Source organism: Stomoxys calcitrans, chromosome 5 (genome assembly GCF_963082655.1).
Source record: "Stomoxys calcitrans chromosome 5, idStoCalc2.1, whole genome shotgun sequence".
NCBI lineage: Eukaryota > Metazoa > Arthropoda > Insecta > Diptera > Muscidae > Stomoxys > Stomoxys calcitrans.
The window spans coordinates 157,419,777-157,447,167 of record NC_081556.1 but is presented as its reverse complement, the minus strand read 5'-3'; the positions used below and the strand labels follow the sequence as shown (position 1 = coordinate 157,447,167).

Sequence of the window (27,391 nt, the reverse complement as noted above, 5' to 3'; positions counted from 1 at the left end):
CAGCAAACTGCCCAAGTACAAACAGCACGACTATGTCAAGGGAAGATCGGTGAAGAGAAGTCGGAGAGGTCGGAGGTAGAAGAATCCTTCGATGCCAGACATAAACATTGGTGGTATGCATTGACATCGAGAGCGCTTTCAACAATGTGCCGACCGAGATTTTAATCAAATCCTTAGGCCATTACCGGATGGACCGGGTCCTCAGAGACTGAATAAAAAATATACTTGGGAGCAGGTGGATACATTGTGGGTACCATGAAATAAATGTAAGGTAGAAAGTGGCACAAGGCACGCCACAGAGGGGCATTTTGTCGCCACTCCTATAGTTGACCCCATAAATAACCTATTACGCGCGCTGAGTGAGAAGGGATTTGAATCCGTCTGACAAGCAGACGATGTTATATCTTTTCTAAGAGGTAAGGAACAAATCAGCTATGCGGAAGGGCCGAAATGTTTTGCAGATTGCATACGACTGGAATAGACCGAGGGTTTTAATGTTAACCCAGAGAAAACTGAATTCTGCCCGTTCACAAGAAAGACGACATTAAGTGTGGTGTTCACGCAAGAACGTCGAGTGCTAACATCTTTACGGACAGTAAATATCAGGACAATAACAACCAGGACGGTAAGGTCACGAACAATCTTGCAGTGTAAGGGGATTAACGCCTTCTCTGAGGATGGCACAATCTCAGAGGACTACCGTCAATAAACTTGGCTAACCTCAAGGACTTTCGGGTCGACGCAATCCGAGTTAAGTGTTTGCTCGACGAACGCACATACAACACTTCGATTCGTGAGAAGACGCGGCTATTTCTGAAAAGAAGTAAGAAGGAGGCACATAGGACTACGAGCTCACTTATGCAAAATCGGTGCGGCAAGTGCTAGCATGTGTAGGGCATGTGGGGAAGATAATGAAATGTTGGAGCATTTCCTATGTCATTGCCCGGCTTTCGCAGTTAACAGACGCCGGTACTTTGATGGGGACACAATACCAGACATTATCCAACTTAGCTAGCTTGGGGCGTGGAATAAAAAACTAATAAGAATTTTGTAATAGCACGGAATTCCTGACATAGATTTTCTTTTTGAAGGTTACCTTTTAGTATTGGTTAGGTGTATGTCTATAGTGGAATGGGGCGAATTAATATCCGCACTCTATTTTCAATCTAAGCTAACCTTATTACAATGATAATACCAATGTAAAAAGAAAATAACAAAACATACATAATAGAATACTTACCCAATTTATCATTTTCTTTCTTTTGAAAACTGTTTCACTCACTCTTCTATAATTTATTCGCGAACAGGCTTCGACACCTGTATAATCATGGTTGATTCTACTATGCGTACAGTGTAAACAACTTAATGTTGTTTCATTCGGCTGACTCTATTTCAAAGCTTTTTGATGATACTCACAAAAACACAATTTTGTTTTATCTATAGGGGTAGTGGGCCCATCACTGATTTAAGCCGTTCGGGAATTTCTGAAGCAAAGTAAACAACACATTATTTCCGTTCAAGATATTTTGTAGTAAACATTTGAGCTATAAAAAAATCACCTTTATTGTTATTTCGTGATTTGTATGAATATAATATTCGAATTCCATGAAAAATCTATCTACACATTTGCTGTGCCTTATTCTATCACTTTAAGATGCAAGTCAGGATTAATCCGTTGTATTGTCTGTTATCGCGTGATATAGGTATTTATTCAGTAGAACTTTTGCATTAAAATGTTATGCAGAACTTCGATCTTGGACTGGACACGATCAAAATAACAAAACACAGCAGTTGTCGTTTATACGTACTCATGGCGAAACAATTAAAGGTGGTCTCATTTGTACAACAACCAAAAATAATCCATCTTGCCATTAAGCTGATCGACGTTTAGCCAACACTCACAAAGAAATTTGTGCACGTGCGTTTATGCGTATGCGTACATAATAGTCTTGTGTCGTTCCGGTCCGAACTAGTACCAATGAACGACTCACAACATGGAACGACCGGTACTAGTTCCATCTCTTTCGCTCTCATAGTTCCATAGTTCCATTTCTATTTTCATTTCATTTCCAATTTGGTTCCATCGGTTCTACTCAACTCTTTCATTTCAACATTAGTATATCGACAGCTGTTCGATAGCGATGATTTTTATTTTCTTGTCAGTCATTCGGTTAAACTTGTCTTCGTAAGTCGTGTTGGTCTTGGTAATGAAAGAAGAAAAAAAAACGAAAAAACGGCTTTCTTCAAAGAAAATAAAGTGAAAATTCAAAATTCGTGAAAGAATTCCAAAAAGTGAGTTCAAGAAGTGATTTTAAGTATTTTTTAAATTAATTTTTGTTTTTGTTCCTAGCAGATGGCTGAAAAAAGAAAATCCAGTGCTATTTGGGCTCATTTTGAAGAAATTGCCACGGAAAAGGCAAAATGCAAATATTGCAAAAACATTCTCAGCATTGCCTCGGGTTCAATTGGGAACCTTAGTCGGCATATGAAAAGGAAACATCCTCTAATACCAATAAAAGTGGAAAGGCAAACCCAATCTATTATCCACGATTTGGAGAGTAACATTATAGACCAGCAACAATCAACTAATATTGCCAAAACTGCGTCAAGTGTTGATATCGTTGATATTACTAACAATTCTGGCAGCATAGCTTCAAATGCAAGAACTCAATCAAACATAACTCAATTCCTCCAAAAGCCACCGCCAGCTCGCAAAGTGGAGAAGATAGACCTACAACTTCTAAAAATGATAGTTAAAGGGCACCACGCATTCAGACTTGTTGAAGAGCCTGAATTCAAAATCCTTTTGGAATTGGTTTCCCGTTGTCCAAATTATACATTGCCGTCTAGAAAAAAAGTTTCGAATGTGTTGTTGTTAAGCACCTACAATGATGTCTTAGATGATGTTAAAATTCAAATTCAATCTGCGTCTGCTGTATGCCTCACTACTGATGGATGGACATCCAGATCCCATTGTAGCTACTTGGCTGTAACAGCACATTATATTAACAACAATACCGAAATGAGAGCACATTTGCTATCGTGTGTAGAATTCAATGAAAGGCATACTGCTGAGAATCTGGCTGCTTGCATAAAGGAACTTTGTATAGAGTTCGGTATTTTGAATAAAGTGTCTGCAGTTGTGACTGACAATGCATCAAATATAGTGGCTGCAATCCGAGCAGGAAATTGGCGTTGGGTTGGGTGTTTTGCACATTCACTTAATTTGGTAGTTCAAAACTCATTACATCCAATAGACAGCATATTGAAAAAAGTAAGAAAAATTGTTACTTTTTTTCATAAAAGTTCCAATGCACTAAAAAAGTTATATGAAAATCAACGACAGGGCACACAAACACCACTCAAGTTAAAACATGATGTTGAAACCAGGTGGAACTCCACATACGAAATGCTGCAAAGGATTTTTAATCTAAAAGATGCAGTAATTACAACGCTATCATTGATTAGACCTGATCTCTTGTTTCCACTGGAAGAATGGGACTTAATAGAGGAAATTTTGCCCATACTGAAACCTTTCTATCAAATGACAATGGACATTTCAGCAGAAAAAAGTGTTACTTTGTCAAAAGTTTTGGTATTATGTAACATTTTGGAGCAGACCATTTCAAAAATTACTTCTACTAATTCTATTATTTCTAACATGTTGACAATACTGAGGAATGACTTAAACACAAGATTTGGAAGCTATGAGAGAAACTACCTCTATGCTGAGAGCGCGCTACTTGATCCCCGCTTCAAGCGCAGAGCATTTAAAAGCGAAGGTTCTTACGATTTTGCTGTACAACAATTGAGGGAAAGGATAATCCGCATAAGATTGCCAGACGTTGATATAAATAACAATTCTGAAAGCGCAAAGCTTTCACCTCAAAACGATGACCTTGATGAGCCGGATTACTGGAAATTCTTTGACGAACAATATAAAAACAATACTAAGACTGAAAACAACACGGCAGCGGCCATAAAAGAATTGGATAAATACTTAAAGGAGGACTATATAGGACGAAAATTGGATCCTTTAAAATGGTGGAACTTGATGAAAAATGTGTATCCACGACTATATATCCATGTCTTGAAAAGATTATGCATTACTGCAACATCGGTACCATGTGAGCGAATCTTTTCCGCAACGGGACAGATAATTAGTGAAAGAAGAACCCATCTAAAACCATCGAAGGTAGAAAAAGTTGTATTTCTACATAACAATATGTAAAAAAATTATCGAAAATTGTTTTTTTTTTTTCATTTAGTCTACATGTGTAAAGACATATTTTATACTTTGCAAAGTATTTACAAGATCTCAATTATTTTTACTAAAAATTGTCTAAGAGGCTAAAGTGCTGATTAAAAATTGGACACAAGACTGTATAGCTTTTGAAAAATGTTTACTGGCATTAAAAATGAAATATTAAACTTAAAAATACATAAAAGATATGAATATGCAATTTAATTTCTAAAATTTAAGTCTTAAAATGTTTTATGTATAAGTGTATAATATATACGTATATTATATATACAAAGAAATGTACAAAATGCTATGTTTAACAAATAAAACCATTTAAACCATAAGACAATTCTTATTAATGTTAGATCATAGTTAATATCCAGATGGTTCACTGATAAATCTCCGGCGCTCAAAGGTTATGAGGTCGGTCGGTTGATCGATGGTGAGTATTTATGGGAGGTGGTCTAATCCCAAAGAAATTACGGCTTGACAGTGTACGCCACTCAGGAGATCAGGGAATGCAATGTAAATGTCTGACGAGCAGCTGGACCTCCTTCCAAACCTAGTGGGGGCATCCTCCCTGCAGTTCGTGGAGTCTTCAATATGCTCTGCCAAAGTTATGCCCGGCTGGTCATTACCTAGCAGAGATTGCGATGGAGTGATATGCATTAAACGCCCCTAGAACCAGGCGATTGTGGCCTAATGTCGGGCCTGCAAATTTGGCCATTGACGGGGTCACAACCACCAATCTGCGGTATGCAAACGTTGTATAGCCATATCTCGGCAGTACCGGACATGTCTGACATCCCAATGCTTTCCATGTAGAGATCACTACCGCCAGGCGCAGGGGAGATGGGTCTATACTGTACGGAATGGTGTATCACCAAGGCCAATCCCCCAATTCTATTCCATTCTACTATATCGTCTATTTTAATACGGAGACGATTGCAATTCAGTTGCAAAAAAGATACACTTCATGGCAATATAGGGACTGGGATGCTGCTGTTGCGTATACTGCCGCACAAGGGATGTCGGAAGGGTCACATAGTCCGACGACGACGACGCCTGTGACCCACTGCTGCCTATGTTCGTACAGCACCTTGCAACATATTCGGTGTGACTATACTCCCGTAGTGAAGTAAGGCCAGAGCAAGATCGGAAATGTAGCCACTCCATGCGCCGGTTACACCTCACCGACCGATGTTGCAGACGTACAACATCGGTACGTATAACCGGCTGCCATGGGATATCATATTCGTACTTTTGATACCCATATTGCCCATATTATTCGCCACCCATATTATTCTAAAGCGATTGGCCGACCGAACTAAAGGTTGAGAAAGAGTCTGTTAAGTCGGCCCAAAACTTTGAACCTTTAGACCCAAAAAATACAGACAATCAATGACAAGTGGCACATATAGCTAATAGTTTTTTGTGGAGCAAAACGATATCGAAAATGATGAAATCATAAACTGATTTCACAGGCTATTAGTTTTTATTTTTATTATTTCCATTTCAAATTCAACTAAATTAGTGATCATTGCAAGATATGTTAATATGCACACAGCTAAATTAAAAGCCTTGTATTTAAAAGGCAGTCTGTAAAGCATAACTTAAAACAAATTATTATTGACATTTTCAAAATAAATCATAATCTCCTTTTTTGCCGAAAACAATTTGATAAATTTAAATGTTTTTCTAGATTGGGTTTGTGATTATGATTTGCTTTGATTCTAATTATTGATTTTTTTGTTTTTAAATTAAAATATAATCATACAGTACAATTTAAGTTAACAAAATTACTGGCAGCTTTTTGTGTTTCAAGCAGTAAACGAGTTTCCTTTAACCAATCGCTAGCTATTTTCCGAGGATCGCCTTGCTGAAGGTTTATCTATTTCAACGCCTTCATTAAATCTAATATAATTTCCTAAAGTCAAATATCTTATTTTGTATTTCATCCTGTGAAATAGTATCGTCAGCGGTAAGGATAAAGAAGGATTGTAAATAGCACAAAAAGTACTAAGTGCGTGCCACACGTTCCACATTCAAGAAGCGTTCGCGCAAAGCATTTCCGGGGAAAACACCGCTTTCCTGGGCTTCTACTCGTAGATATTTGATAACTACAGCCACCAACTAGTCGCCCTCCTAAAAGTTAAAAAAAAACACATTAAAAACTTTTTATCAAACATCTAAGTAAATCTTACCTGCTACTTTAGTAACCGCCTTGATTTCCTTTTTCAATGGGCGCAACTTGGACTTCAAATCTTTCTCATGTTCTCCAGTCCTCACGGTAGGCCACAAAGCTTGACAAGTTGCCCACAATGCTGAGACAACTAAATAACTAAATGTTCTTGTTGTCAATTGTGTTGTGTGGACTTTTTTTGCATGCCTGGCTTCTTTGGCATAGGAACTAAATGGAACGATGGAACGATAAATTGGTACTAGTTCCTTTATCGGAACGGACCGAAAAGGATCGATCACTTTGATGAACGATTTTGCCCAAGACTAGTACATAAGCAGAGAATATGCGAGAAAGAAGATGACAACAAAGAGAATGCAAACAAAAATCTGACATCTTAATACCGTCAAACGTGGCCGGCTGTTAACAGCTGTTCGCTTGAGACCACCTTTTTAAATCCGATAAATCTAAACCTGCTTGAATGGCTCAATCGTCTCCTTCTTTATTTGCAAATTCGTTTTCCGAAAGTAAGTGACCACAAAAATTATTAACATTTCATTAAAATAAAATTACAAATATTTAATACATCACATCTGCAAAAGCATCCCTGTTTCTTGTTTTACTAAGAAGAGTTGTCACCGGCCTATTCGTGGATATTATCATTCCATGTGGTTTGTTTTCTTCCTCGAGCTGGCCTTTCTTTGATGTTTGCACGAGTTGTGATTTGCAGTAATTTATATTTTGGGTTTCTCATGTTATATCCCAAATATGCTGTTTTTCTTCGCTTTATATGAGTTCTCTAAGGCCATTCACGCACAAAATTATTTATCATATAAACCATAACATAATTACCAGGTAGTGTACCGTAAACACTTCTCGCGAAGTGCACTATCTGTCAACGAGTCTTGGTTCGTTGGTGTATTATAGAGGTGTATTATTAAGAATCATAACACACACACAAAGAACAAAAAATGGTGCTAACTAGCAACATACACAAAATCAGAGTTGAACTAATCACTGATTTGATAATGATAGTGCACTCAATATTTTGTTGTTGGGCAACTGTCACAACTAGCATAGTGTATGTGTTTTATAGAAAAGAGCCACACACAAACAACGAAAAATGACGCGAACTAGTAACATACACAAAACCAGAGTTGCACTAATCACTGATTTTGACAGATAGTGCACTCAATATTTTGTTGTTGGGCAACTGCCACTACCTGGAATTTAATATGCCTTGGTAACCTGTTTTTAGTGAGGAAAATGGCAAAAAACTATTGTAGTGGCAACACTTGAAACTATTACCAGCATCATTTTGTTTGTTTTACTGGTTTCAATGGTTCGTTTTTCTTTATTTATTTGAGAAAAATATATTAAGTAGAGAAACAATAAGTGCAGATAAAAAAACGAGTTTTGGTTTGATTGCTGTAAAACAATTACAAATTTCCGCGGCAGAATAGAATACCAGCCCTAATAGCGACAAAAACAGTTACTTGCGCCAAGCTGAGTGGGTGAAGAGTTAAGAAAAAAATATATGTATGTGTGTGTACATATGGCTTGTAGGGAAGACCCGTTAATTTTTATGTTTCGTGCAATGCAAATATTGTAGTACTTGTGGAATAATTTCCATTTAAAGAAAGTGTGAAAGTGTTCTAAATTAATACATAAAACCATATCTACACTTTTTATTTAATATAATTAAATTGTCTATAGTGTGTAAATGAATCATAGAAATATATATATAGTGTCGAAACGTTTTGAGAGTAAAGGCATTAGTGAATATATTACGAATATACGAACACTTGAAACGGTAAGCTCCATATTTTTTTAATTAATTGTATAAAACAGTGGTAGGTTTAACAAAACTTTATCAAAAAAATGATTCCTCATGCTATTTCTTAATTATGCGATTAAATATTAATCTAATGCCATCGGTCTGACTGCTAGTGAGGACCCTATTGGTTGAAACTTAAAGGATATGGCTAAAACCAAAAGTCGTAGGAAAAGTAAGGTATTCAGTCGTGCTCAGGAATGCCAACTTCTTGCTTCTCGTAGGTGATTTGGTGCTTTTTAGGTCACGAAAAACCCAAAAAGATACCACTTGGTGCCAAACGAAAAAATGTATTAAGTGGACTCTTTGCATTTCTAAAAAGTGATTTTTATCCGTTCGCAAATTTAATTTTTTTTTACAAATCACAATTTTTCTTTCGTTTTTGTCATGGAGAGCATTATACTATTATTTTAATGAACATACATTTTATAAATTTTCCTTCCAACATTCCATCAAGGAATATGAGATATTTTTCTAATATAAATTAGTACAGTCCGAATAAAGTTTTTGCTCAATGATCAGGGACCATTTCGCATTGAATTTTTAGATATATTCATCTATCAGCCACCATGGAAAACAAATTTTTGATGTTCGGGCTGGGGTTTAAATCCTGGCATTCTAATTAGTTTACCAAATCGGTCAAATCGGGCGGTCAAAGCTAAGCATTCGAGGACGGCGTCGCCTTATACGTCTATTGGTCAAAGAAACCGTTATTCTCCCTCTGCTAAAGTAAATAGTTTTGTGGCAACTTCAAACTTGCCGACTTCTGAGAGTAAACGAGATGGCAACCCTTCAGTTGCCAGGCGAAGACGAAAGCAATTGCTAGTAGCTCGTGAGTTGTTCAGCCTTCAGCTGTAGACTTTCGTAAAAGTTAATCGAAATAATTGTTTCACAATTTTATATTCAATAAGGATAGATTGTTGTTAAGTTAAATCTGAGTCTATTATCGGCAACAATAACTATAGTTTGGTTCTGAATGGATTTTTCTCTTTTTCCGATTTTCCTTTTATCTTGCTTATGCAGGGAATTATACATATGTTATGAAAAAATACGCATTTATTAATTATTGTTAACTGTATAGTATGTATTTGTTTAATATGCAATAAATAGATAAGTATATACAAATATATTTAATGAAACGTTGTTAAAATAATCTGGAATGCCTTTTTTTCTAAATGCCATTTTGTGAGATTGTTTTTTTAATGTACGGTTGTATTTAGGTTACACTTCCACTTTTTGAAACAACTTGTTATCACACATGAGTAAGTGTCAAAGATTCACAAGATAAGCCTGGTACAATATTCGTTTTCCACAGATGAAAACACACATTTTTCACGGTTACTTTTTGAAACACTACAAAAATCTCAATGAAAACATAATACTTTTATGAAGATTTTTTCATATGTTATGAGAGAATGTTCTATGGGATGAAATCAGCAAGTTTTTTCCTTCAAAATCTATAAATCTAAAAAAGTTATCACGAAAAAATATCGCGAAAAACGAACATAGGACCAGCCATTATCTTAAAAAATTTGCAACAAAAGGACTACATTTTTGGCATTTTGTTTAAGTGATATTAACAAATAGGTAAGGGAAAAGCGAAAAGTGAATCCGAGCAAACAACCGTTAATTAAAGCATTTTACTTAGGATATAAACTTAACAGGTACATTTATGTTTCTATGCAAAAAAAAAAAAAACTATATATAAGCAATAAAAAGTACTTGGACCAAGATGCAAACAAAAGCAGAGTGATATGGAGAGGTTGAGTACGCGCAATTCACTACTTAGATTTTTTATTATTCTTACGATTAGATATATAAACAAACATTTGGATGAACACATTAGTTAATAGTCACACTCGGTTCAATTTATATTTTTCAATAAAGATGATTTGACTTGGACAACAGTAACTAATTACATAACAACTTTTGAGCGTCCATTAAAATTTGACACTACGTTGAAATATTTAACAACTAATTTTTTTTTGTTTACACAAGAATTTTGGACAAAAAATAAAATACGAATATATATTAGTTAATGGTATAAAATAGGTATGAATCAATTTTTGACAATTCTCAACCAGTAGATATTTGAATGAGATTCATGTGCAACATTAGTCTACTTTAGGATATAGTATAATATTTACAATAAATTTATAAATAAATTGAGTTAGAATTCGAATTTTTATCATTTATAAGTTTGACAATTGTTGCGCCTGGCACCGAATGGAAGATTGGTTTGTTTCAAAATAAATGTGAGTTCGTAATTATTGCCTTGAACACAAATAGATAAATGTTTATGTATGTATATATATATATATATTTGCTATGACAATCAATCCAATGTTCAATGTACGTATGAAACTGATTGCTCCATTTTCCCGAATTGTGCAAGAAGTATTGGTAATGAAGCCTAGCGGTTTATCATTGGCGTTGGGTAACAAAGTACTTCAAACTGATCAACTGTGATGTTTATCTATCTATCTGGAAATAGTTCTTCATAACTAGGTGGCAAATCTTTTGCAGCGTCTTCTTGATGGGCCGGCCTTGTCACACTATTGTTGTGATTTGCAGTTGTAGCATGGATGTTAAATGTTGGAGCTGTAGGCAGTTCGATTACAGGTGCGTCCTATAACAAAAGATACTTGTTTAGTATTTTATTTGTATGCAAATGCAAATTTTGCCCATGAACATTCCACTAAGGAACAGGCAAAGGCAAACTTCTCACATATCAATGAGGGGAAAACCAACGCTTAAAATTTTTTTCTGATGATCTCGCCAGGATTCGAACCCAGGCGTTCAGCGTCATAGGCGGACGTGCCGCAGTGCGACACCTCTTTGGAGAGAAGTTTTACATGGCATAGTACATCACAAATTTTGCCAGCATTAGGAGGGGAAAACCACCGCTGAAAATTTTTTCTGATGGTCTCGCCAGGATTTGAACCCAGGCGTTCAGCGTCATAGGCGGACATGCTAACCTCTGCGCTACGGTGGCGCGCCGAACTTTATACGCAGAATAATGTAGAATCAGATCAACCCTCTTTTTTAAGCATGCAATCCTCACGAGACCATCAAAACAATTTTCAGCAGTGGTTTTTTCCCTCCTAATGCTGGCGACATTTGTGAGGTTCTATGCCATATTAAAACTTCTCACCATAGAGGTGTCGCACTGCAACACACCGTGCCGACTCGATTTTAGAAAAGAGGCCCCTTATCATTGAATCGGACTGCACTCATTCATGTGTGAGAAGTTTGTCCTCTGTTCCTTAAAGGAATGTTCATGGGCAAATTTTCAATGCCTTAATTAGGGCAGTGGGGCTGATTGTTAATTGCTTTGCATTGTTATATAACAATAATTTGGAGTGCTTATATAACCGGTTTACAGAACTTGTACAATCTAGGCATTGCAACATATCATCCAGACTCTCAAATACTCAAGCATTTTCAGCAAAAAAGGGGAATTGTTTGCCAATTTATGATTTTTTTTTACTTTTACTAACATATTTTTAATTATATATATTAATAAAAAGTTTTTTGTCCCACAACATTCAGTTTGTATTCGAGCGGAAAAGTCATGATGCCTATTAAGCGCAAAACCCAAACATAACTTCCATTAAGTTAACATTTAAGAACATAAGTAAGCTGCAAACATTAAGCAAGGAAAACGTTACTGAAAAATAAAAAAAAAAACTTTCTCTGCCAGTGAGTGAATAACACATTCTCACGTACAGCGTTTCAATCTTATATAAAAGTTAAATTTGGTTAAAAATTGTTTATTTTTTAAGTTAGACAAAGCAATGATCTGTTGTTTGAAGTGATGTTGATTCAGCTGTGCTTGGAGGAGTAGACGTAGCCATATTTATCATTTCAATATAGTAATAATTTCTAATATGACATATTGAAAATTTTCGCTGTATGATCAAGAAAAAATTCCTGTGGTATTTACCATATTAAACAAATATGAATATGAGGTATTAAATAATATACTCTGCCTCAACGTTGCTGGGGCAAGCTGAAATTACCTAGCAAACTTTTCAAATCCTATTTTTATATAAAATGTACATAACTAGATGCAAATTATCCTTAAATAGCCCTTGTTATATTAAATAAACAGGTTAAAGTACATACCCTAGAAGCACCGCGTTGTTCATGTTGAGGACGATGCTGCCGTCGTCCAGTTCGTGCAGAATCTTCGTGTGCTCGCTGCTGCACTGTTATACAGTTCCAATACTTCCAACATATCCATATGCAAAAGCCCACACCCAACATTGTAAATATTAAAGAAGTTATTGCAGACAAGGCCACACTTGTTGTGTCAACTTCTGGAGCAGGGACAACATCATGGAAACATGATACCTCATCACGACACGGATACATGCAATTGGTGACATTGTCACGAACAAAATAGCGTGATATGCATGAATATAGATTCTGGGGGTCACACAAGAAATCCCCCGTATACTTGCATTCGGAGTGAGCAGTTAACACCATCCGTAACTCTAGTGGCTCGGTAATCATTCTGTTCTTCTCGATGTGAATAAGTACAGTTACATCGCGATCACGTTCATCGAATATCAAACGGCCTGCTGGCCCATCAATGGATACCTCATTGCAAATGCGTTGACTTGGTGAGCGATTGCCACCCTTAAACTGTATCCAATCTAGGCATTCCTCTGTTTCGGGATCTCTTCGAAACTTGAGACGTGTTATCACAGTGTATATACCACGGGGAAGGCGAAATGGTTCCTCACTGCTTTGCACTTTGAATTCACAGTCATAGCGAATTTTGCTTGACGAATGAAGCCCAGGAAGACTAGTGTTCCAACGTTGTGTTATGATGGCGGCCGAGTCTCGGTCTTCCAGCAAAGTCATTGAAGAGCCATAAAATTGATTCTTAATTTTGACAAGTAAACGATTTGCACATAAGTTATCCTCCAGGCGAACTGAAACCGAAAACAATGAAAGCTCTAAATAAAGACCCAAAAGCGAACAATAGCTTGATCAAGGCCTAAGACGCATTTGCATTGCATTGCATTGTCGCCCATTCACAAGTGAAATTGCACTTACTGTTCCTGTATGCATTAGATACGACCAAACAACATGTACTCAAAACCCACAATAGGCAGGTTATACAATTTGCGATATTCATTCTACACAGACGCCATTTACTAGAGTTGTTGGAATATAAATAAGTTTCAGATTTAAGAGTACGAAAATCACAAATGAAATGTTGAAGCAAAAACAGGGGATATTAGAGACGACACACAACGCTAGTAGAAGTGTTATCGATAAATTTCATAAATATGGGGGAGGATATATTTGTGTGTTCGAAACCAGAGATGTTCAAAATACACGAGTATCAGTCAGTTCACAAAGCAAAACAAAATTGAATTAAAAATTTTATTGAAAATAAAAATGTATACAAATACAAGGTTAAATGATTCAATAATATTCTAATTGAATTATTTTTACTTTGAAATCATTTTCAAATATAAATTTTTATAGAAATTTAAGTCCTTTTCAAATAAAGAAATAAATAATACAAACATATTTATAAACTTATCTAAAATTAAAATTAAGAATATGATCTTAGGCCATACCTAAAAAACAATTCATAGTTTTTGAAAAACATTCTTGGACAAAGAAAAATTTGTAAATAACACAGTCCTTGAATGTTTAGTTTTAAAGATTTGCCCCCGGAACGTTATGGCCATTGGTTACTTAAATGCGCCCGTAACTCATCTTGTCATATCGAGTATAGCAGGCACTCAATACTTAAGCAACAGCCGGTGCTCACTGAGACTCTCAACCGGACACCATTGATTGCACGCGACTGCAATTGTAGTTATGTAGGTCAGGAGACCACCGTAGCGCAGAGGTTAGCATGTCCGCCTATGACGCTGAATGCCTGGGTTGGAATCCTGGTTGCCTCCTAATGCTGGCAACATTTGTGAGGCACTATGCCATGTAAAACTTCTCCCCAAAGAAATGTTGCACTGCGGCACGCCGTTCGGACTTGGCTATAAAAAGGAGGCCCCTTATCATTGAGCTTAAAACTTGAACCAGACTGCACCGTCAGCATTCCTGCTTTGTTTGAAACGCGTCGAAATAAGCATTTCTGGCTTTATAAAGTACATAGATCGTCGTAAAATTCTAACATGATCGGATCATAATAAGAAAAAGCTGGCATATAAACCGATATTCCGATTTTGGGTCTTAAGCCCCAAAAAGGCGCTGTTGTTACCCGATTTTGCCTGAATGTTGTATTGGGACTTGTATAAGATGACTCGATTTAAGCGCCTAATGTTGACCGCGGCACCAGTTTGCGTTAATGGCGAGTATAGGCGTTGTATGAATCACGAGCTGTATGACGACGATAGCAAGTTAAACGCATTAAAATACAACGATTGCGTTGGCTTGGTCATGCCATCAGAATGGATGAAAAAGCTCGAGCAAAGACGATCATAAAAGAAAACGCAAAAGGGGAAGATCAAAACTCCAATAAAATAACCAAGTGGAGAGCGACATCTCGAAACTTGGTGTCAGAAATTGGATTTTGTGTTTTGTTGTTAAATTTATTTTTGTGTTTTCTGCTGTTATGGTTATTAGACTTAGATAATCTAATGGAACGCGTCCAAGCACCTCAATCGCAATCAGCTGCGCTCAGGAACTTAGGTTCATTGTGTACAAAATGTAAGGCAGTACATTGCTAGACATTAGAATGAAGAAGATAAGAAGCCAATATGCATGACAATAATGGGGCCAGGCGGGCTGAAGAACTTCCAATCCGCCATTGAAGTCAAGAATGGCGGAAGGACTATGTGCTTGATAATCATTTAGACAGGAAAAAATGTACAATAGATGCTCAAGCGTCAATAATGCGTTTTAGTTGTTGTAGCCACATTTTCATTTGGAGGTGGCGATCCTCGTTAAGCTTCTGTGTGAGCAAGCTCATTCCTTTCCAAAGGACCGATCGCCGCGGGAACAAGATGGCCATTGGTTATTTAAAGGCGCCAATAACTCGCCCTGTCATATCAAGCATCATAGGCACTCAGTATTTGTGCAAGGGCCGGTACCGCCCGACCTCTCACTGAGATTCTACGCTCGATACCGCTGATTGTCCGCGACTGCCGTTGAAGCTATTTCGTATGGAGCCAGGTTCGCCTGATAGCTCGCAGCAGATCGGTCCTCAATGTTCCAGCCTATGTAGTGCTCAAGGCTATTCCGAACGGGTCAATAATGCGTAAGTCCGCCATGTGTCCAGCGCGACGTCAAAGTCCCGACATTGTGATTGCTTGTCAGGTCCCCTGTCAGCCGTGAGAGCGATAGCTCCACCCTATCTAGGAACATTTTTCAGATGTTCTTGCCAGGATTCGAAGCCAGGCGTTCAGCGTCATAGGCCGGCATGGTAACCTCTGCGCCACGGTGGCCTTTTTATGCTTAATTAATTTTTTCACTTAAATAGTAGAAAATTCGAATCTGAAATGTAAACATAAACAAAATTTGTTTGGCACTTTCTTTACGCCATATTAACTAAAAGGCGGTAAACTATATGCAAAAACTTACAAATACTACATCCGAAATATGCATATAGAATTATTTTGCGTTGTGTTTTAGCCTGTTTGCCCATAATCAAGAGTTTGCTTAATTTCGAGGAAAATGGAAATACTTTGCATATATAAAGGAAGCAAATACCAACATACGTCTGGATAGACAAATCTGGATCAGTATTACTGCGTTTCAATCGCCTGGATTTCTTTTTCGAATATTGACGAACAGGTCATTAATTTGTTCAGCCCGATGGGAAGGCCTCCATTAAATAGTTCCATTATAAATTGATTGCCATCATAAGACTTACCATTTTCATTTACATACGTACACTTGTGTTAAAAAAATTTCTAAAATTGGTCTTTATTAAAATTTTAGAGAACCGGTAATAGTGTAAAACTCCTTGACATCTCTTGATGATCCAATAGCACACAAAACAAGTTCATTACATTGAACTGAACCAAAGTTAAAATTACCCCACCTCTTTAAGATTTCTCTCGCATCGAATGTTTTACATGTTGAATCAGGTATTTCACGTTCCCGGTACCGATTATTCATAACAGTCATATGCAGCTTTACAGAATCCCTACCAAAATCATTAAATCCCAAACCACTCTGCACAAATCTTTGCAAGCAACGATTGGCGAAAGTCTCTAGTTCTTCCGCAGTAACACCAGCATATAAAACGCGAACCGAACTTGGATCGTCATTCATAATTTCTAGTCCAGAAACTTTAACAGTGAAGGGTGTCTTTAAGTCTGCCAGATATTCGCTGTAAGTTAAAGCATGCAATTCTAATTTAGTACATCTTTCTACTTTAGAGAAAATAAAAAAGACCATGCACTAAGCATGCCTTACAGCTTATTTTCGCAATAAATGTTTTGAAGGTAGAACTAATTTTACTTTCTTTGAAATATTGCTGTGATTGGCACATTAATGGATAATATTTTTGAACCCTTACCGACAACTTTGCAAAACTTCAACAGCTTTCTTTCTCTCAACATCATCTAATAAAACCACAGTTCCAAACGTAAGATGTAGAGCGTGATCGCTTTGAAATAGTTCCTCATTAATGCCGGGCAATTCAGCTTCCATTATTTGTGATTTAAGATTATTAAAACTGGAACGTATATCACCAGAGTTTGTAGGAACGCCATAAAAATGTGTAGCTTTCATGCGCTTGCGAAGAGACGATACCAAAAGCTGTATTTTGCGTCTAGCTGTGGCTACACTATTGTGAGTGCGACCTTTAATTATAATATGCGATTCGGATGTTTTATTAGCTGGGACCTTTTGTGGTATAGATATATCGCAATGTGTTTCGGCCTCAATACGACGTTTAGTTGATCCTTTGAATCCTATAATTCCACCATAAAAGGAACTGCAGGCAATAATCGAGAAATAATTAGATAGACTTAAAATAGAAACTTACAAACCTTCCTACCTGGCGACGTGCATTGCAAGCTTAAAATTGCCATTGGAAGTTTCTTCAATATCACAATCACCTTCCACATCCAACTCATCATTGTAGTCTTCTCCATATAAATCTAAGAAAAAACAAATATGTATGGAAGAGATACGAAAAGCTTAAATCAGTACACGATTTTAAGGTAACTTGGATTTTTTACTTTGATTGGTACATACTATGCTCGATTTTCGATGGCTAAATCCTAGGGAATCATTAATGAAAATGGTAATATTTCCTAAGAATTTTTGTTCCTCCTGTAAAAAATGATACATTGATACAAATTGAGATATTTTACATCTCAACTTTAAAACAGAAAAAATTGTAGCGAAAAGAGAGCATAGTATCCAACTCCAGTTGGCATTTCCCATTAAATACCTTCTTCCATATAGACCTTCTTTGTTTGACCCTTTTTCTGAACGGCAATGGCCTGTTGGCTGCTAAAATCATCATGAACGAGATTAACCCGGTAACAACGATTGTTGTCCATTCGCAGTAGTGGAGGTGCCAAAACTTCACGGCTCATTTCGCTGGTGTAAAAGCGATATTAAACAAGTTTATATTTTAATTATATTTACTTATTTCACCTGCAGAAAACAAGTGGTTACTCAAAAAAAAAAAACAGACTTTTATCGGAAAAGCTGATATACTATCGATAGCGCTAACGATGTAATAACAGTATCGATAATTTGCAAAGCATTCAAATCTCTTACTTTCGCATGATATCGATACTATCTCGTACTTATTGAACTGGAATTGTACCTGACTGTGCTGCATAGAATTAAAATAAAACATAGCAAATTTTTATTAAAATATCTTCATAAATAATGAAGGAATGTCCAACTGATTGAAACCAGCAAATATTTTTCTGGTTATCGTTCGCAATCGTTCTGGCAATTCCTTTTCAGTAAAGCGGGGTACTGTGTTCTGCTTTCGAAACTTTAGCAAAAATATATATTTACCTTTTTTATACTAAATTCCAGATCATTATTTGTGCCAACACAATCTTGCCTTCATTTGTTTCAAACATTTTTCATAACATATAATTTATATGAAGTTTGACAGTTAGCTATGTGAAAAGACGAACAGAGTAGCAAACCTAAGTGTAAACATGTACATGCATGAGTACAGTGTTGTTTTGAGATCCACGTGAAGATAGATTGTAAACATTAGACATAAATAGACGGAAAAATGGGTCCAATAGCTGGAGGAAAGAATGAAGGTGCCCCCAAATCATGGAAGAAAATAAATGAAGAGCGAAAGGCTTTGAAGAAACAAAGAAAACAGGAGAAGTTACTGAAGCAAATGGCAAAAAATCAAACATCAGCGGAAACTAAAGATAGTAATGGCGGCGTAAAGTCCGAGCAGCAAATGGAAAGAAGAGAGAACCCATCTACGGTGTCCATAGCAGTTCCGGGTTCTATTTTGGAAAATGCCCAATCTGCCGAATTAAGAAGCTATGTTGCGGGACAAATAGCCAGGGCAGCGTGCATATTTCGTGTCAATGAAGTTATTGTTTTCGACGACATTGGTTTGGCCACTGCCAAGGAAACCAAAAGAAATTTTGATGCCGACGACAGCGAGGATGGCAATGCTGATGACACATCAAGGACGGTGCGCAGCAGCTGCCTTCAGCTTGCTCGAATTTTACAATATTTGGAGTGCCCACAATATTTGCGAAAATTCTTTTTTCCATTACACAAAGATTTGAAGTACTCCGGGCTTTTGAATCCACTTGATGCTCCTCACCATTTGAGACAGCAAAATGTTTTCCGATATCGAGAAGGTATTGTGACAGAGAAACAAGCTAAAGAGGGTCATTGTTATGTTAATGTTGGTCTCCTTAATGATGTTCTGGTCAATAAAGCGTTGACTCCAGGATTGCGCGTTACTGTAAAGCTGGACAATGCTCAAGGTATGTAGTCAGACTCTATTTGTCGAAAGCAAATTAATTACAATGCTATTTTCTAGAGAATGTGCGAAAGCAACGGGGTATTATTGTTAGTCCGGATGAACCAAGACGAGAGTCTGGAGTATATTGGGGATACACAGTGAGAATTGCTCATTCAATACCGGAGATATTTACGAAATCAATCTATGCGGGGGGATATGACCTAACCGTAGGCACCTCAGACCGAGGATCAAGTATTCACGAAGTGCCTGCCAAATCGTTAAATTATAACCATTTACTTATAGTATTTGGTGGCCTCCAGGGTCTTGAATCGGCTATAACAAATGAGGATAAGTTACAAGTTGATGATCCGCAACTATTATTCGATCATTATATAAACGTGCTTCCAAAACAAGGATCCCGCACCATACGTACCGAGGAGGCAATTTTAATAGCAATGGCGTCATTACAAGAAAAAACGAATCCCAAAGTCGCAGACATTGAAGAGGAGTTAATAAAAGAAGCATTGGCACGTAGTGAAGATACCGGAGGAATAATACCCAAACCAGGACAAACGAAATTGGAGAAAAAAAGAAAACGTTTCGAGGAAAACCAACAGCAACAACAACAACCAGAAATCAAAAAATTGATTAATGAGAATAGAATGGCAAGCGAAGAAAGTTTTCAGTTGCATACAGAGAAAAAACTAGTTAAACCTCAAGAAAAGAAAGTCAAAAAGAATCCCTTCAAACCAGTCACAGATGAAATTAAATCGCCTGTCCCCACCATAGATTTCAACGATGACGATTTTGAAATTGTCTCCGCAAGCAAAGAGGATGACAATAAGTCGAAACAATCCATTTCGAAGGATGATCTGAGTAGATTTGATTAGACTTTTCTAATAAGCCCGTTGATCGCTAAATGAAAAATCATCCAAATACTTTATTTGGAGTCGTTTCTTTTTTTTAACGTATAGAGAATATTTCTTCATGTGTTTATCAATAAATTATATGAAAGAATATTTTTAGAAGAAGAATTTAGCTTTTTTCCTTCTTACTTTAATTGCACTCATCGTTCGTTTTTTATTTTACATTCTATTATATACGTATCGTGGACCATTTGGACCTTGAAATATCACTAAAGTACCGTTGCCAATGTTGCGATGTCATGTAAATGATATATGGCTTTTGTGTTAGCTGCAAGTCTTCACTTACAAGCAATGAAAGTGAAATTGAGCAAGTTCAACATCCTAAACAAATGTCATTGCTTTGGCTTTCCAATTATTGTACCAATCTATGATAATTAAATTAACACTTCTGGCCATATCTACCACAGTTGAACATACTTAAGTTTATAAAACAACTTTGCTGCGACCAATGTAATGCTCAATCAGATTTAAATCTTTATTGAAGTCGTATCGCAATTGCTCATAATTGCAGAAAAATGAAATCTATTTTCGTTGGACTAGTTTTAGTTCTTGTATTAAGCTCATATTGTATTGGCATGTGCGAATCCACAAACGATTTACAAAATATCGAGACAAGTCGGAAAAAGAAGCATCACTATTTTCTGTGTAAGTAGGCCTCGATCTTTAATTCCATGGAAAATGTCGGGAGTTGCAACTGATAGTGAATGAAAAAGATTCAAAGGGCACAAAAATCAATGACGATTTCAATTGGACCAATTCGGCCTATAGAATGGATAAAGACGCAACACATTGCTAAAACAACATCATTAAGGCTACCCAAATTCCTTAAAGAATGCTGCGGAAAAAAGTTCGGTACAGAAGTTTGAACAGGTCGATCTATTGATACCCAACACCGCATGGGATGTAATTGCTAAGTGAAATTGTGTAAAATTTTACCTATGATTTTTAAGAGGTCTGAAGTGGCTGACAAGAGGGAACCCTCGCTGAGGGAAACCCATTTGCGATATCCCTAGATTCTATTCTTAACGCGCATTACATGAGAAGCGATAGTTTGTCTTCTTGTCTGAAACCTAATTTGGTTTTGAATGACTCGAAGATGTTTGTTTTTTGAAAATGAAGAATCAGCTCGCATCAATGCCACAAAAGACGTTTGTGCCGTATTTCAGTGATGTGGTTCCAAGTTTATAGCCACCCGTTTTATAGCCAAGTGCCTATGGCTTTCGCAAAGCCACAACTCTTTTCAAGAATTTTCCCCAGACCATACAGTTTACAAAGTTTGTTCTTGTTGTTGTGGCAGTGTCTTGTACACTGAGGCGGCAACCCTTGCCGACGAAGGACTCCATCGGGTCAATCCGGTACGTACAACCGACTGCCATGGGATTGAGTTAACAAAAGTGGCTTCTATAGCGAGAGAGAAAAGCCACATACTATGTAGCCTGGGTTTAATAGTAGGCCCCTTTGCGGCATGCTTTTTAATGTCGTACAAGCATTTTTCACAATTTTCAACAATATTTTCAGATTCCTTTTATGGCTGGCATGCATTGTCGTGGATTTATTGGATAAAAGTTAAATTACTGGTTGTTGCATTCTTTGTATACACCGCCTTCATTTGGGGTCTACGCTATATTGGATCATATAACAGATGTTCCGAACCTGGTCACGTTTATTATGGGTATGGTTGAATGAGTGGTCAACACTTACTACGCAGTTGCAATCAATAATTTTTTTCATCCACTCCAAGCAATTATAGATCTTTGGAAGATCGCCAACATTACCAAATAGCGGAACGTATTAACAGGTCACGTAAAAGAAGACACTTGACGAATAAAGGACAATAAATGGCATTTTATTTGTTTTACCTAACAAAACATATGCCACATGTGTATATGTGATCGTTTTTTTTTTTTATTTTTTATTACATTATATAACCCTCTTAAGAATTTTCTAATAATCTTCGTTTTATATTGAAAAGAAATACTAATTAAACCCATTGACTCGTTATAAATAAAGCTAAAAAATCGAAAATCATCTATTTAGTTTGTGGATCTCTCAAATATCAAGAGATCGATCGTCGTTTTCTATTGTCAATCTTTAGATTTTCTTGGTCTTTTTCTTTTTTATGTTGTTTATTTGCTCAGCCATTTGCTCGATTTCCTTTTGGTTGATAGGCTCCACTTTTCTTTGGTTATTTTTGGCATTTGTTTTCTGCTTTTGGGCTATATCCTGGGCAATACCATTGACCTTAGACCAGACAAAGTCCAGAAAAGCCATTGCGATGTCTTGTTTGAAGAAGGCAATAGCAACTAGGGCCACCAGCACTAAAGCGGATATGGAGTTTTGATTGAGGTCACCTTCGTATGACTTGACTTCAGGCCGGAAATCAAGTTCAACATAAACCGATGGGGTATCGGCAACAAATTGCTCACTGCGTACCGAGTATGTGTAGGTTTTATCTGACAAAGTTGATTTCAATTCCACCACATAAGTTTTGCCGTCAAGTGGTATGCGCGGAAAGAACACCATAATTCCGGGGTTATAGCGTGATTTCGGATTCAATGGTGTATCCAGTCGTTGAGAGTAGACCGGTGAGTCGTATGCTCCCTTGCGGTACATAATAACACGCAGCGTTTTGTAAAAATCATTGGACGATGCTGTAACACGTAGAGTAACATCGACAAAGGTAATGGGTGATATAGCCAAGAAGTTGACACCTTGTACATCAGCAGAGGCAATTTTTACAGAACGTGTTGTTGGTATAGAGCGATCCACGTTGTTTCCAGATGTACCAGCATCTTTTACGCGAATAGTGTATTCACAACCAGGATTTAAACCACGTATGCGATATTTGCCATTCTTTTCTGTAGTGGCTTCTTCTTGATGATGAGAACATTCGTCGGCCGTTGCCTCGATATTGACATCCGCGAACGGCTCACCATTAAGCGAAGTAACAGCACCGAATAAGGAAAAGGCCACACGTTTGCCACTATTTGTTTAAACAAAAAGAAAATACAATGTTAATTTATATATGAAAGCTACATAAAGTGTAGTAGTTCTATACATACATCATTTCAACCTCTACAGTTTCACCATTCTTTAGATCGATCATCTTGGAGTTGGGATCAAATTTAAATTCCTTTAACATTGGCCGCAAAAAGTATTGTGATGGAGATAATGAATGGAAGTTTATAGAGCCATCTTCAGCAGTTATCAAGTTTTTGCGATAACTTTCAGAACCACTTAGCGATACCAGTACACCGCCCAATCCCTTACCTGTTTCATCCTTAACCTTGACAATGATTTCACAAAGTTTGTGGATGCTAAACGAATTTGTTGATGGGTTGAAGTCGGAAAACACATAGGACTCCTTTTCACCATGCAATTTGTATTTTAGATTCTCACTGATGGGTCCAAACTTGAAATCGCCATTCGGAGTAGTCATTGCGGTCTGTGTCTCCAATTCTGGGTTATTTGGGAAGCTAAGTGTTATTTTGGCATCTTTGATTGCAGGTATGACTTTTCCGTTTATTATTAGTCCCTTTGAGGCAATGAAGTTAAAGGCGACATCAACGCAATCATTAGAGCCAATGATTTCTTTGGATTGTGGTTCAAATAATAATATATCACTGGTCGGAGTAATGCGAAGAATTTCATCAGGTTTCAAATGCGTTTCATAGCGGAACGCATATTTCCCATCGACTTTATGGGCCTCCGCAGTGGGTTTTATTTGAATTTTCCCCAAAGTCGCAGACTCGATAAGCAAATTTAGATTTTGAACAGACGATTCAGGCGACAATACACGAACTCCCACTTTATGGGCAACAGCATTTATTATAATGGGATTTGTATTAGTTGTGCTAAATGTGGATGGTAGTGTTTGCTCATCGTACAGGTGACAACCTTCTAGTTTGATGGAATATGAGCCCGAGATAGGGACGCAGAATGTATTTACGCCAGCCAACAGTTTAAGATTATCTGTTGATGTCGCTGAACTATGTGCGTATTTCATCTGGAAATATTTTGAAATAAATTTGATTATTCAGTTTATTAACCTAAAGAAAAATCTTACTATTGCGCGATGACTAGAGATAATGTTGACTTCATAGCCATGCTGAATGAACTGAGGAGCTGTTTCAGATGCAGAAGCTACATTAATCAATACCCTTGTCGAATCGAAGCACAAATTCGATTGGGGTATAGTAATCTCATATGGACCAGGGAGGACATTCTTGAAGGTATATTTACCACCTACAAGTATACGGCACAATGTTAAAAATAATCTATGTGAATAATCCCGAAACCTACCTTGAGCTTGAGTTGCCTGTTTTTGCCCAGTGGGTTGTCCGTTGGCGTCCAGTGAGTGTAAAGTTACCTGTGTTGCAGAGCAGGCTGGCTGTGGGGCATCTGCGAGGCATTTCAATGAACCTTCTAAAGTAGCTCTTAGTTGCGAAAATACGACGTCATTCAATGGCTGGTTTTTTACTTCAACCGTTTTCTGCACTGGGAAGAATTGAACACCATTCGATCGATCAATGTCCGATGTTAAAACTTCGACTGTGAATTTTCCACTTGGCAAAAAGGTGCACCATAACCCAGAATCCGCATTGGTTGCGACCGTTGTATGGAAAGTTGATTCCTGTTTGGTGATGCCTACCTTAAACGACTTTTTGGCCATTACATTGCCACAAACTTCGTAGGCCGATGGGACAATCGGAGCTATAGTTGCAGTCGTCAATTGCAATTGAATTTGCTGTTCCACGAATTGCAATTTTTCAGACTCTACTTGTATGGTGTAAAGTCCGGAGGAGGCTATATTTTCCAAAATAAACTCACCATTTGCATTGGTGGTTGATACTTTTTGACCGTTCATTTTGATTGTGGCCCCATTTATGGGCGAACCTCCAGGCGAATGCAAAACCTTTCCAGTGACACTAAAGCCACTTATCTGGTGTGAATGACATATATTAATAAACAACATTTTTTTTGGTTCAATAGAAGCCAATTTACCTTAAATTCTTGTTTCACTTCCAAAGTGTCTTTGGCAACTTCAATTTCAATAAACTGGGGTTTGATGTTCAACTTCAGGTTCTCCTTGATTACTGGCAATAGGAGGTATTGTCCTGGTCGAACGTCTTTGAATGTGTATGAGCCTGCGGCATCAACCTCTGTGTAACAGGAGGTCAAGTATTCATATTTTGGATTGTTATGGGAAACTGAAGTCGAGCCTAGTCCTTGCTTGCCACATCTTGGGGAAGTAACCATCTGTAAATCAGATTTTATTATTAGATGACCTAAAAGTAGATAATTCCTTTAAGTACCTGTTTATTTCTAAACAATGCCACACCAACGCCTTTTCCCAATTGTCCTAGGGTATCGAACCGACCGTTTACATCGAAGCCGGACACCACCAACGAGTTATCCGCCAAGACTGTGTTTCCGCTTTCCACTACCACCGTGTGTTCACTCTTCTCAAAGTGCCATTTTGAATGCGAGGCTTTCACGACATATTTCCCCGGTATGATGGGTGTGAATGAAAATATACCGTTTGCATCGGTAATTGTGTGGCGCGTATCTTTTCCATCTTCCGACTTTAGTTCCACCGTAACGCCCTTTGCCCCAGCGGAGGCCAAAGCTACTTTGCCAGTAATTCCGAAGCCTTTGAAAACGAAATTAACATCTTTGCCCAAGCTGCACACGTCTGTCTGGCCATCGAAATTTAGTTTCACCTCCTCCGGCTCAAAACTCCATCCCGGCGGAGGCGAAATCTTTAAAAGATATTCTCCTTTGTCATAGATGGGCAAAAAGTAGTAGCCGTTGGATGGCGAACAATCGGTTTTATCCTTTAAAGCCCCAGTTTTAGTTAATCTACAATGAGATGGCGAATTAGGTTAGTGTCACACATTCAATAGCCTAATATATCTGAATGTTATCGCATATGTGTATGTACATGATTAGTTTCAGATCGAGACCGCCGTGACCACATTAAGCAATTGCTAAATCCATTTCTGTTCAATACTCACAATTTAACTTCGACTTTGGAAAAGTCTATGTCTTTTTGGCTTTTGATAAAACCACCGCATCCAATTACTTCATTTGGTAGTGCAATGTCCACCAAAATTATTAATTTAATTAATAAAATTAGATGGATATAGATGCCAACGTTTTTCGACATGTCACGGGGAATTTGTCATAAAAAGAGCACTTTTACCTGCCTCTAACGATAGAAGTGGGAAGCAGCGACCATTCATGAACAGAGAACAAAGTCGAGCCGATGTTAGCCGGCGACGCGCCGCTGCCGACTAAAAGTCTAAGCCCAATCAAAGAGTCAAGAGTCAGTGTCAAGTTGGTGTACATGCATTTCAAATGAGGTATCAAAAAACCGCTGCAGCTAGAGTCAGAGTCTAGCGTCATGACATTTAAGTAGAATCTATCCAAGGTATATTCATTTACAGGTAGTGGCAGTTGCCCAACAACAAAATATTGAGTGCACTATCTGTCAAAATCAATGATAAATGCAACTCTTTTTGTGTATATAACTAGTTCGCGCCATTTATCGTTGTTTGTGCGTTGTGGTTCTTAACTATAATACGCGCACACAACCAAAAACTCGTTGAAAGATAGAGCACTTTGCGAAAAAAATTGTACTCAGCTGTTTACAGTACACTACCTGTTAATTATGTCATGGATTCTATTCTATTTTGATAGCGTCGCTCCCAATGTTACCTTCTCTCAGCACATTTCTCACTGAAAATGTTACAAAAATATAAAAATTTTCAACATGTGATAAATTGCATTACAGTTCAAATGAATTTACGTGTATTTGGGAGTTATTAAAAAGTGTAAAACCTTAATAATAAAATAACATCTTTACCACCAGTTTCGCTGTTTCCCTTTCATCCCTCAAATTTGACTCCAGACTCTGCGTTTTATTCATTTTTTTATTCATTTACAGGTAGTGGCAGTTGCCCAACAACAAAATATTGAGTGCACTATCTGTCAAAATCCGTGATTAGTGCAACTCTGATTTTGAGTGTGTTACTAGTTGGCACCATTTTTCTTTGCTTGTGTGTGCTGTGTTTCTTAAGTATAAGGCACACACACAACCGAACGTTATGAAATCTCATTGACAGATAGTGTAGTCCTCGAGAAAAAATTTTACTTAAATGTTTGGAGTACACTACCTGGGTAAATTTGTCTTGGTACATGCATTTTAAATTGGGTATCAAAAAACCGTCGCTGCTAGAGTCAGAGTCTAGCGCCATGACGTTGAAGTAGAATCTATTCTATTTTGACAGCGTCGCCCTCA

At 37.4% G+C, this 27,391-nt stretch overlaps 6 protein-coding genes across 9 annotated transcripts; 3 read left to right on the top strand and 3 right to left on the bottom strand.

Annotated features, from left to right (window-relative positions):
• Positions 1–1,946: 1,946 nt before the first annotated feature.
• On the top strand, positions 1,947–4,482 carry LOC131998082 (E3 SUMO-protein ligase ZBED1-like). Of its 3 annotated transcripts, XM_059370178.1 has the most exons (3): positions 1,947–2,292; positions 2,354–3,274; positions 3,347–4,481. In XM_059370178.1, the coding sequence occupies exons 2-3, from the start codon at positions 2,354–2,356 to the stop codon at positions 4,229–4,231; spliced, it is 1,806 nt and encodes a 601-aa protein (XP_059226161.1). In that variant the 5' UTR covers positions 1,947–2,292; the 3' UTR covers positions 4,232–4,481. The 3 variants fall into 3 exon arrangements, with proteins under 3 accessions (XP_059226161.1, XP_059226160.1, XP_059226159.1); XM_059370177.1 differs by having other exon boundaries at positions 2,351–4,482; XM_059370176.1 differs by having other exon boundaries at positions 2,354–4,481.
• A 5,321-nt stretch (positions 4,483–9,803) lies between these two features.
• On the bottom strand, positions 9,804–13,615 carry LOC106087597 (uncharacterized). Its single transcript, XM_013252693.2, has 3 exons — positions 13,324–13,615; positions 12,385–13,199; positions 9,804–10,885 (listed from the first exon to the last, which is right to left on the bottom strand). The coding sequence occupies exons 1-3, from the start codon at positions 13,403–13,405 to the stop codon at positions 10,733–10,735; spliced, it is 1,050 nt and encodes a 349-aa protein (XP_013108147.1). The 5' UTR covers positions 13,406–13,615; the 3' UTR covers positions 9,804–10,732.
• A 2,532-nt stretch (positions 13,616–16,147) lies between these two features.
• LOC106087595 (activating signal cointegrator 1 complex subunit 1) lies at positions 16,148–18,304 on the bottom strand. Of its 2 annotated transcripts, none has more exons than XM_013252692.2 (5): positions 18,232–18,304; positions 17,648–17,799; positions 17,249–17,351; positions 16,766–17,185; positions 16,148–16,576 (listed from the first exon to the last, which is right to left on the bottom strand). In XM_013252692.2, the coding sequence occupies exons 2-5, from the start codon at positions 17,793–17,795 to the stop codon at positions 16,171–16,173; spliced, it is 1,077 nt and encodes a 358-aa protein (XP_013108146.1). In that variant the 5' UTR covers positions 17,796–17,799; positions 18,232–18,304; the 3' UTR covers positions 16,148–16,170. The 2 variants fall into 2 exon arrangements, with proteins under 2 accessions (XP_013108146.1, XP_013108145.1); XM_013252691.2 differs by lacking the exon at positions 18,232–18,304 and adding an exon at positions 17,857–17,933.
• On the top strand, positions 18,044–20,196 carry LOC106087594 (putative methyltransferase C9orf114). Its single transcript, XM_013252689.2, has 3 exons — positions 18,044–18,186; positions 18,253–19,184; positions 19,241–20,196. The coding sequence occupies exons 2-3, from the start codon at positions 18,461–18,463 to the stop codon at positions 20,050–20,052; spliced, it is 1,536 nt and encodes a 511-aa protein (XP_013108143.1). The 5' UTR covers positions 18,044–18,186; positions 18,253–18,460; the 3' UTR covers positions 20,053–20,196.
• A 275-nt stretch (positions 20,197–20,471) lies between these two features.
• LOC106087598 (uncharacterized) lies at positions 20,472–21,944 on the top strand. The gene is made up of 3 exons (XM_013252695.2): positions 20,472–20,733; positions 21,607–21,760; positions 21,830–21,944. The coding sequence occupies exons 1-3, from the start codon at positions 20,604–20,606 to the stop codon at positions 21,924–21,926; spliced, it is 381 nt and encodes a 126-aa protein (XP_013108149.2). The 5' UTR covers positions 20,472–20,603; the 3' UTR covers positions 21,927–21,944.
• A 176-nt stretch (positions 21,945–22,120) lies between these two features.
• Positions 22,121–26,325, bottom strand: LOC106087593 (BOS complex subunit NOMO1). The gene is made up of 7 exons (XM_013252688.2): positions 26,106–26,325; positions 25,404–25,950; positions 25,093–25,347; positions 24,391–25,030; positions 24,155–24,333; positions 23,151–24,094; positions 22,121–23,071 (listed from the first exon to the last, which is right to left on the bottom strand). Exons 1-7 carry the CDS (start codon positions 26,255–26,257, stop codon positions 22,180–22,182), a joined length of 3,609 nt encoding a protein of 1,202 aa, XP_013108142.2. The 5' UTR covers positions 26,258–26,325; the 3' UTR covers positions 22,121–22,179.
• Positions 26,326–27,391: the final 1,066 nt, after the last annotated feature.

Bases quoted from the DNA above. Each gene is read 5' to 3' on its own strand.
- LOC106087593 (XM_013252688.2), bottom strand. From the start codon at position 26,257: ATGTCGAAAAACGTTGGCATCTATATCCATCTAATTTTATTAATTAAA. The intron at 25,951-26,105 runs GTGAGTATTGAA...ATCTCATTGTAG, and splicing joins TCCAAAGTCGAAGTTAAATT to ATTAACTAAAACTGGGGCTT. The intron at 25,348-25,403 runs GTACTTAAAGGA...TCTGATTTACAG, and splicing joins CATTGTTTAGAAATAAACAG to ATGGTTACTTCCCCAAGATG.
- LOC106087598 (XM_013252695.2), top strand. From the start codon at position 20,604: ATGAAATCTATTTTCGTTGGACTAGTTTTAGTTCTTGTATTAAGCTCA. The intron at 20,734-21,606 runs GTAAGTAGGCCT...CAATATTTTCAG, and splicing joins GAAGCATCACTATTTTCTGT to ATTCCTTTTATGGCTGGCAT. The intron at 21,761-21,829 runs GTATGGTTGAAT...ATCCACTCCAAG, and splicing joins CCTGGTCACGTTTATTATGG to CAATTATAGATCTTTGGAAG.
- LOC106087597 (XM_013252693.2), bottom strand. From the start codon at position 13,405: ATGAATATCGCAAATTGTATAACCTGCCTATTGTGGGTTTTGAGTACA. The intron at 13,200-13,323 runs GTAAGTGCAATT...TTTCGGTTTCAG, and splicing joins ATCTAATGCATACAGGAACA to TTCGCCTGGAGGATAACTTA. The intron at 10,886-12,384 runs GTATGTACTTTA...CTTTTGTTATAG, and splicing joins AACAACGCGGTGCTTCTAGG to GACGCACCTGTAATCGAACT.
- LOC106087595 (XM_013252692.2), bottom strand. From the start codon at position 17,795: ATGAGCCGTGAAGTTTTGGCACCTCCACTACTGCGAATGGACAACAAT. The intron at 17,352-17,647 runs GTATTTAATGGG...GTTTTTTCTTAG, and splicing joins GAAGGTCTATATGGAAGAAG to ATTTATATGGAGAAGACTAC. The intron at 16,577-16,765 runs GTAAGGGTTCAA...TTTAACTTACAG, and splicing joins GAAGTTTTGCAAAGTTGTCG to CGAATATCTGGCAGACTTAA.
- LOC131998082 (XM_059370177.1), top strand. From the start codon at position 2,354: ATGGCTGAAAAAAGAAAATCCAGTGCTATTTGGGCTCATTTTGAAGAA.
- LOC106087594 (XM_013252689.2), top strand. From the start codon at position 18,461: ATGGGTCCAATAGCTGGAGGAAAGAATGAAGGTGCCCCCAAATCATGG. The intron at 19,185-19,240 runs GTATGTAGTCAG...GCTATTTTCTAG, and splicing joins AAAGCTGGACAATGCTCAAG to AGAATGTGCGAAAGCAACGG.